At 38.1% G+C, this 10,241-nt stretch overlaps 1 protein-coding gene across 4 annotated transcripts in view; it reads left to right on the top strand.

Moving 5' to 3' along the window:
• The first annotated feature begins 4,804 nt into the window (after window positions 1-4,804).
• The window catches only part of fli1 (Fli-1 proto-oncogene, ETS transcription factor), a 32,138-nt gene continuing 26,701 nt past the window's right edge, over window positions 4,805-10,241 (top strand). For 2 of the 4 annotated variants that reach the window (XM_079620388.1, XM_079620387.1), the window contains exons 1-2: window positions 4,901-5,030; window positions 7,297-7,411. In XM_079620388.1, the coding sequence (XP_079476514.1) occupies window positions 7,340-7,411 (72 nt within the window). In that variant the 5' untranslated portion in view covers window positions 4,901-5,030; window positions 7,297-7,339. Of the gene's footprint in view, window positions 5,031-7,296; window positions 7,412-10,241 lie in introns of all 4 variants that reach the window. The other 2 variants (XM_079620391.1, XM_079620389.1) reach the window with 2 other exon arrangements.

Raw genomic sequence — 10,241 nt, 5'->3', positions numbered from 1 at the left:
AATATTGAGTCTAATAAAGCAAAATAACTGAGAAAATTTGAAATGGTCTTCAGATGCCATGTCTGTAACTTATATGACAAAATCTAGCGTTAATTCGATCTCAAATAGTTTAATTAAAATAAGTTATTAGTCCACCACGTGCGAGACGTCATAAACCAACGTGGTTGAACGATACTTTGCGACATACGGTTTCGGGAAACAGTCGTGATTAGTTAGTGGATTTCTCCAACGATGCATCGTACTATGGTAGTTAAGCAGTGAGCTACATAGTTGTACGGGAAACACACCCCTGATCGGGTCGCGTTTCTGTAGTTTGAATGAGACATTAAGAAAACTACAAATTTGACTTGCTTTACGTCAAGCGTAACAAAAGTCATTATTTTGTTTTTCTTCGTTTCTGATGTCGCAATACATCATACTTTCATGAAATCATGCAATATACTCAACCTTGTCTGTGGACATCGTTCATTTCAGAGCCGGCGCTGGATAAACAGCGAGTGTGTGTGCGACAGCGGTAATGGACAATTCCACTTCCAACCTGTAGGGCGACTGCAGAGGAACTGTTCTTAGTGTTGCGTTAAGAATGTGATTAACTAAATTCGTTGTCTAATTTTATAGTTTGCTATTCCTTCTGACTGAGAGACAACCTGAGGTCCGATTAAACCAGATGTGTGACATCAGTGCAAGGTCGTCTATATCTGCGTTCGGATGGAGGGAACAATCTTGATGATTGGTGTCTTATTGGGAAGTTCAGCACTGCCACTGCTAAGGCCTTACCTTTATAAATGCTCTCTTATAAACCAACCACAGTGGTTTAATTTCCCTTTGCAAATTCTAATGACACGCATGAGTGGTCTGCTGTTTGCATACAGATACATTTCCAGATCCAGTTTCACCTGTCTGTGAAATTCATATTACAAACCATGAATCTAAAGAGTTCGCACTCAACACATGAAATCCATGCGAGGCTTCGTGAATAAGGACAGGAACAAGCGGACAGCCTTCTCCAGGTGTTCATAACTATAGTTTTATGAGGGCTAAGGGAGTGGAGAGTAAGATTAAGTCACACGATTTTGCAGAATCTCCAGAGCTGAAATTACTGACATTTAAGTACGAATGAGTCCGATTGGAGTTTAGTAAAGCCCTTGGGTTTGTCCTGTTGTGTGTGGGCCTTGACGGGGTTAGCGTGAAAAGAGTTGCCCTGCCTTCACTGGTGCCGGCCTCTCATTTTCCCGATCCCCCTGAGAACACGGAGAGATGTGGAAAATGAGCTATCTTCATCTCTGCTGCTCTCTTGCTTCTCCAGTTAAATAAATAAGACATTACGCTGGAGGACCCCGGCCTTCATTACTACAAACTCGATGTAATCAGACACGTCTGTATGTTTCTGCATATTTCTAAATAGACATATATTAGAGAGGTCCCAGGAGGTGGAGTTGGACCTTTGAGATAAGTCTCGACTGTGAACACCAGCCATGGGGACTGATCATAGATGGGATGCAGGAATTCATCTCTTCGTGAGAGGCAGTCGCCTTTTTAACCGTTTTATGGAGACTGATCTGGTTCAAATATGTGTAATCCTGATTCCCTTTAACCCATGATTGCTAACACATCGTTCAGTCCTGAATAGTAATACCAATAGTAACACAAAGTAATGCATAAACTGTCATGTTCAAAAGATGCTTAACTCTTTCCCCGCTAGTTGCCAGCCACTGCCTGCATTTTTTATAATTTTCAAAAAAATGTTATGGCCCCCAGATTATTTTGTTGTATGAATATCTGAACATGCAAAGTATCAAAAACAAAAAACAAGAAAAAAAAAAAAAAAAACAGAACATTTGCTCAAAAAAAAAAAAAACTTTAATTCTACCTTCATATATTTATATCAACACTTGTGGGTAAGTTTCCTAAAAAAAAGCAACATTTTGAGCAAAAAGCTGAGAAAAATGCATTTTTTCCAAAGACTACGCCCGGATCTGATTCAGAACGTTGATCAAAACACAGATTGAGTATTGATCCATCAACATCCTGGGTCGACATTTCATTCAGTGGCATTAGGCAGTTTTGATTAATATGCTGTTTAATGTTGATGATTGCGTTTTTAAACGTATGCATCTGCTTACATGCTATCACTTGTTTCTGCTTCTTCTTCACACTTCTTCTGATCAGGAGATCCAGTACTCTTTCAGAAGATGTGTCATAGCGCCCCCTAGCGTATAACTATGAAAACACGGAAAGCCGGAAATTTCTGTCAATGGCGGGAAAGAGTTCAAATATAACACTAGGTTTGGGTTATTTAGGATGTGTTTACACGACAATGATGTATTTAAAACGGAAACATTTTTCCTTTGCCTTTTTTAAAAGTTTCACGTACAGACGACAACGCTGTCAAAATGATCCCGATCACACAGATCACACGGAAAAGACTAAAATCGCTGTATTCTGCTGCCAGGCCAGTAGGTGGCGATGTCACTTTGTTAAGAAACACTACGCAACTATAGACTGAACACTTAATACTCATGTGCATGATATCACCGTTTTCACAAATTCACGTTTTTGTAATTTGCACGATAACGGTTTAGTTTTCAAAAAACTTTTCTAAAAAAAATAATTGCATTTTCAGGCCGCCAGTGCTGCTGTAGTGTAAATGAGTGGCCAAAAAAGATATCATAGTGTTCTGTTCTTAGTTGAAAACGGTGTTGTGTAAACGTCCCCTAAGTTTGTCAAGACAGGACATGGGCATTTTCCATTGAGTTGTTTGAATATCTTTGTATTTTCATTCCTTTAACATTCGTATTCCTCATCCTTATTACCGAACGTGATATGTAATCTGCTTTAATGCAACAAGACAAAGGAGAGAAAAAACAATCATTTTCTGAGAACTAACACTAGCAATGTTTATTGTTCTTTACTCCTGTCAAAAGGCACTTGGATGGAAGTGCGTCATCCAGCCATTGATGTGTTCCCAATCCCGACATCTGTACAATCCCAGGAGTTACTCAGACAGAATATATTGAGAAATAAAAATGCACAAAAATAATAATACACTTTTCTATGTTGGTTAAAGATTGCAAGAATGTATCATGTTACATGTTGTAAATGACAGTCAGACTCAGCAAGTAAAGTAACGGTTTCCTTGAGATATGTTTCCCGTCCGGCTAAGGTGGCAATTTCCTGCTATTGTTCAAAAGAATGTATGTGATCTTACGAGAACGTGGCGTGCTATTCCAAATGTTGTTTATCTCAGAGTTTACGGGTTTACCTAAATCAGTCTGGTAAATTTAGACTCATGGGGAAAAAAATGTCAATACTATTTTATTATTAGTTGTCACATCAAGTTTTGTGACTATATGAGCTCAAACTAAATTATTACAAAAATGATTTAGCAACAACACATATAATCCTTATGCAATACATTTTATATTGTCTAACAATTGTTTACAAAAGCAAGCACTTTCTATGGTAAAACTTTATTTTAAGGTTACATTACACGTTATATGTACTTACTATAGCAGTAAATTGCATAATTAACTAACTAACCCTAAAGCAAACCCTAAGCCTATAGTAATGTAGTAAATTAATATTACTTAATACTTATATACATACAATGTAAACGTCACCTTAAAATAAAGGGTAACACTTTATTTAGGCTAGTAATGCTAATTAATATGACCCAGTACTTAAATATATAATTACACTGTAACATTGACACCTTAAAATAATGTGTAACCAAATAAAGTGTAACCATTTGTACAATCACAAGCAACTCCACAATATGATTTGGCTACATATTAAGTGTTGTTAATTTGTAAACTAGTCAGAAGCCGATATGAAATCTAACCCTTGTAACGATGATCAAGTGTCATCAAGCTTTCAAATGATCAAGTGTCATCAAGCTTTCAAATCAACAGCTTTTAAAAACTGTCAGGCCTAATGTGAGAACCGCCTTCAGTTCGGATCAATGAGGGTCTATATTACGCGTTTGGTTCCCTGCTGATGTTCAGCCGTCCCGCATCAGTAGATGTGCCCACTGCAAACCTGCCGCTGCTTCTTTGAAGGAGTTTTCTGCTGGAGGAAATGGAGTTAGTGAAGTGAACAGGGTCAACCTAACAGGAAGAGACGCTTACGGGTGACGCGTGGATGGGACATGATCCTCACGAGACAGACGGGGATTCTGGGAAAATAAACTAAAACACATCGCAAGAGCCAAAACATACATGCTATTTATATTTTTTTAAGCATTTTTCGTGCAAAAAAAAAAACAAAACAAAAAAAAATATCACGAAGCACAAACTAGAAACTTACTTTTTATTATTATTATTTTATTGTGGTCATGTCGTTTTTGAAATGGCTTAAATGAAATTGTACGGAGCCCCTAAAGGTAACCTATACATTGTGGTGGGAAAAAATATGAGATGGGAGAAAAAAATAATAGCTAAGTCAATGCTCTTTTTTCTGAAATATTTTGCGTTCCCCGAGAAACTTTTCGTTCGCTCGTAAAACCTTTTGAGCTCAAGTTTCTCGGGGAAAGCAAAACATTCGCGAGAGACCTCAAAAGCATTGACAAATATTGTGTTTCCTCCATCTCATCTCATTTTTTTTTTTTTTTTTTCACAATGTCCCTTTAGGGGCTCCGTAACAGAATCAGCAAATGTATGAATGAATGAAATTTGAAATGGTCGAATGTCTTTAAATGCTCATATAGTGTCTGCAGAAGATATTCGGATGTCCTCCAGTAAGCTTCACGCTTTCCCCCTCTCTCTCTCTCCTTCTTCTCTTTTATGGTCTTGTGCTCATTTCAGTCAGATTTCCCTTATTTCACGGTTCACTGGATGTGCAGGGGTGAGCTCGCGCTTTCTCATTGGTCAGCGAGCCGCCTCTCTCCCATCTCTCTTTCCCCATTCATACATCCCTCCTCTCCTCCTCAACATTACTCACACTTATCCATGACAATCACTTTCTCGTAGACGGGACTAATTATTTAAGACTGGAAACGAGTTCAAAGTTACCGAGAGACACAGACCAGACAGGTGAGTGTGTATGCGGTGTTTGCGGCTCCAGAAGCGGAGCATGTGTTGTTTCTGTGTTTAGTTTGACCCGCAGTAGTTCAGTCGCTCTGCACTGGTCTTGAATAAAATCACATGCACGTGGAGCTACTTTTTATTTTGAATTCCTTGCGCATTTTGTTATGTCGCTTCTTTGCTCTGTTGCAATGTGTTGACAGTCGAGAGAAAAGCTATTTGATGGATAACACGCACACGCTTCCAATGCAACACTAGACGCTCTTCGGAGGAGAGACGATGCAGTTACTTAACAGTCCTGTTGAGCCTCCAGTCACTTAATTGGCCACAGATGCGGAATTCTATGCTCTTTTACCGTTTAGAAATTGGATGCATTTGGGAAAGTTTATGAGGCGAGCCCAGCCCTCGCCCGCAGGAGCCCGGGGTCTGACGCTGCGAATATAAATCGAGCGGATTATAAGACTCCTGATTTATTCATTACGCTCAGTATGTTCAGGTATCGAAATGTCAACATCTCGTTCTTTATCGCGATGACAGGCAACTGACGAATGCATTTTAATTTCCATAATTAGCGTGTTGCATATTTCGTTTATTGTTGCATTATTTGATCTGTAAAGTGTGTAAACCCGTATGATATTGATGCTTTATGCACGAATTGATTTCAAAGAAATGTTGTTTCAGTAGTCAAGTGCAATTTAGGCTACAACTAGAAAACACAAGGTGAATTTTCGCTTGCATTTTTTTTTTCGTAAACACAAAGTCATCCTGCAGTCATAGGCTACCTTTAAATTACGGTTTATGAAGAAAGTCGCGTTGACGCTCTGAAAAATAGAAATACAGAAATGACTTTAATAAGCTTAGTGGATTGAAACAAAGATGACATTACGCAATGAATTAATATAAAATAATGACTGTTTTTTTTTACACTGATGGTTCGGGAAACTGACCTAACCTGGTTATCAACAAAGATAAAACCTCAACACTCAACAAACAAACAAGAAGTTGTATTTATTATAGGCCACCGATGCAACTCATCATCACCATGTTATTCTTCAAACAAAATCACCATTAAATAATTATAGCCTCTAAAGAAGGATACATAGGCTACTATTTAATAGGCTAGGCTACTAGTAAATGTTATGTGTCAAAAGGTTGCGTTATGTCTCTCGTGTTCTGATATGGCCATCGGTTATTTGGATTGTGTTGCTGAACTGCTGAGGAATGTTGAATAATGCTAGTGCCAGTCTGCTCTGTAATTGCACGCCGAGGGAAAGGCAAAAGACACCGTCCCCGAGCTGCCCTTTCACCCGAGACTCTGTAAGCTACACTTATTAAAACGAAAAGTGTTTCAATATGTGTCTGCTCTGGAAGTGAAGGGGCTGGGCCTATAAACTGCACTAATTGACTTATCTCATATAGCACGTATATAAACACATCCAAAAACGAAAGAAGAACGGAAAGAAAAGAAAAAGCATTGATTAAACGGATACAATTGTTTAGTCAGAACGATGCAAAAAAAAAAAAGCATTAATATTATTAGCTTATTATTAATAATACTAATGATGCATTTACTGCCACCGTAGCCAAAATAGCCTATTTCATGAAACAGAGGCTTGTGTAGATAATTAAAAAAAATAAGTGAACCTCTGGAGGGATGAAAGGTAAAAGCTACAATTCTTAAAGGAATAAATGCAGCTCTGTTTCTCTGTGCTCCAGTCTTGCCTCTCATAAGCTCATGAACCAGATCTGACCTCTCTGTTTAGATTGGCTGGATGTGGTTTTACGGGCTGGAGAGCAAGGTGCCCAAATATACACAATAACTGCTGCGTTGCAAATGATTTTTACTATTTATACCAATGCAGGTATACAGAAAATGCAGATGCATGAGTTTTATCTATATGAAAACATCTCTGTAGAGGATGAAGAAATGTGTTTCTTAGAATCTGAGACGCAAATCAATTTTGAGAGGAAATGGCTTAGCTGAGGGAAATATGCTTGTGGAGGAGAATTCGTTTAATTCAGAGAAATAAATGAAATGTTTTTTTTGTGCAGATTTGTGAGAGATAGGAATTAATTAACTATAATGAATGAATTTCAGTTAATTTTTAGACCTTAAAACAATTTTCTTGGAGTGGGAATCAGAATTAAGGAACAAATTGGCTTTTTGTCTAATTATTATTATTATTATAGACTTTTGGGATTTGTTCATTTGTTAGTTTTGCACTGGACAAACTCTAGTTTCCTCTAAGATGACATGTGGACTTGTTTTTTGAAGGGGCCGTGAAGTGAACATCACACATTTCCGGGCTCTCTGTCCAATGAAAATGTTTCAGACCGTCCCCGACACTTCGTCTTACGTCAAGGTAAGACAACATCGTCACTACGAGCAGGTAATGTTGGAGGAAACACACTGGAACTTATAAATTGCCTTTTTCCTCTTACAAGTTGCATGGTGATGATGACTGGCGTAAATGGTTTGTAAAAAGGCAGATTCACCTCCCGTCATATTTGACGTCAAATGAACGTTCAGTTTGATGACTGGTTCATTTGTTTACAACACATCTCTCTAGCTTGATCTGAACATTGAATGAAGGGACAGGCCATCTATGACCTTCACAAATGTTACTTATATTGTACATTATTGCATTTGACATGGTGCCCTTTTTTTCCTCTCTCTACATGCTTTTAAAGAATGTAAACATTGCAAATGGCAGACATCTGTTTTTGCATGAACTAGGTTCGACCAAGCAGGGAAGTTTCCCTTCAGAATTCAAACTCGAGCGGTTTAATGAATCTCTGATGGGTTTGAGTCACTGTATAAGCCACTGAACACATTCAGACTGAACTTGATCATGCCACATCTACAGAATTGCTCTCTTTCTCATTCAAACATGGTTAAATACCTCTCTATGAAAGGTATTATCATTGTTTTAGAGGCTGAAATTGGCATATTTGGATGGTTATTTATGGCAAAGTGCCACAGCAATAACTTTAATGTATCAGAAGGCTTAGTGCACAGCATACAGAGAGAGCCATGAAAATGAAGTATTGTGCCTGCTAAAGTCATTCATTATATCTTTACAATCAGCATACTTTCCAGAGCTGAGTTGTTATGTTATGGAGACTTATTGCCCCCCTGCATAAGGGAGCTTTTCATGCCGACGCTATAGTTTGTGTTCCTCCACAGAGGGGCTGCGTTTCACAGTCCCACGAACAGTCCTCGATTTGTTTCGAGACATTAGCAGCGCAGGAATGTTGAGGGAAAACCTTCTCTTTGAAATCCAGCTTTCTCTCCACAGACTGAATAATAAATAGTACACTGCACGGCAGTGGAGTTGGGCTGCGTACAAACAACAATAAAATGGAGCAAGAAAGAGTCTTTAGATGATTATTATTAATATTTTATGTTTGTTTTGGTTTTTTTTTCATTTTGCATTTATTCTTACTTTTTAACAAGTAAACAAGTGTCTGTGTTAAGACATTCGTATCCCAAAAACCCAAACTAAGTATTTGTTTTGGTCAAAATTTACAAATATTTAACAAATGTTTTCCAGAAGTGACCCATTTCATCATTTCCGGGTTTCTCAGAAGCGGAAGTCGTAGTTGGGTAAACTTATATAGCGGTGAATGAGAGACTAGGCTAAGTAGCCTAAAAAAGTGTTACCATTTGATCAAATAGCAAAATAACTTTAAAAAAAAGAGGGGAAATAAATTAACTAGTTTTTTTTTTTTTTTTTTTTTTTTGTCATGATGCAAAGGTAATATAATAAAAAGTAGTGTTATAAATGTGGGCTACATACATTTAAAAAAATATATATATATATATAATTGTAGGATTATGATTTATGACCGCTAAAACGCGTCATCACAGTCTATGGAACGGGTCCGCCAGATAAACGCTCATATTTGAATGTTGTTGCTGCCGGGCAGAATTTGAGCGGGAGATGGATTTACCTCAGCACGCCTCAAGAAAGGCAAGTTTCAGAGAAATATTCAGCCTCATTCAGGCGAAGCCATGGGTTAAGGTTTTTGTTTGGTTAAGGCCGGGCGAGACTGGAGCTTTCCAATAAAAATAAATCTCAAATTAATTATGGCCCGGAGCAGGAGGCCAGACAGTTTGGTGTTGTGTGCTGCTGCAGTCTCTATTTTTTCGATGTGCGTGTCATTCTCAGCGCGTGAGAGGAAAAGGGGCTCGTGACGGTCTCGCGCAACCTGAGAAGCACCACGATTACCGGTAATGTGTTTCGAATATTTGTCTAAAGATAGATAGATAGATAGATAGATAGAAAGATAGATAGATAGATAGATAGATAGATAGATAGATAGATAGATAGATAGATAGATAGATAGATAGATATAGATAGATAGATAGATAGATAGATAGATAGATAGATAGATAGTATATTGGCTATTTGTAGATCAACCTTTAGTTATGTAATTGTATGGTCGAAAGTCCGTTTACCACCAGAGGAAGCCTCTGGCCTCACTTTGGGTTAGTCTTACTCAGGCACTTCAGGGTTTTTCCAGTAGCGTTGGGCCACTGGCTTCCCACAGGTCGTGGTTGGGAGAAATGCCTGGCTGTCAAGCTCCAGCGTCGAGCCAGATGTTCTGTGGCTCACTACATAAACCAACATGCATTTGTTTATTGGCCTTCCAAAATGTTTGTTACCGCTGGACTCATAATGACCTGGGCAAGTGCCACGCGGGAAAATACAAATTTTTTCTTCTGTTTTTTTTTTTTTAGGTTTAATGATGCACCTCTTGGATAGGCTATGTTTGCTCCATAAATAAAAAATAATTTATTTTGGACTTGTTATCATTACATCTTGAAAGTTGAAAACACACTGTATCTGGAAAGAACCATGGTTTATATAAGCATGATGTCTAAATTGTGGATTTCGAGAGCAAGATAAGACTGTCGTCATCAAACGATCTACAAAATATTTGCTCACTACAAACGCGGTTCGTAATTTTGAATGAAACGATTGTTCACTATTTATCTGATATATAGTTTAGCTTCGAGTAAAGAGACGTCTCATTTATAATAATCGAAATAGAGACCATAAAACATAATTATACTGTCATTAGTGACCCCTCTCCGCCAGATCTCCGTCTCGTCATGCGCTCAGAGATAATGGTGTTTTAATTAAAAGAATTGTGGAGTCTAAGCGGCCCCTCTAGGGAAACATATGTTTCAGCGATCAATCCCACGCTCTGTGA

Source organism: Phoxinus phoxinus (assembly GCF_949152265.1).
Source record: "Phoxinus phoxinus genome assembly, chromosome: 8".
Classification (NCBI taxonomy): Eukaryota; Metazoa; Chordata; class Actinopteri; order Cypriniformes; family Leuciscidae; genus Phoxinus; species Phoxinus phoxinus.
This window is presented reverse-complemented; position numbering and strand designations above follow the sequence as displayed.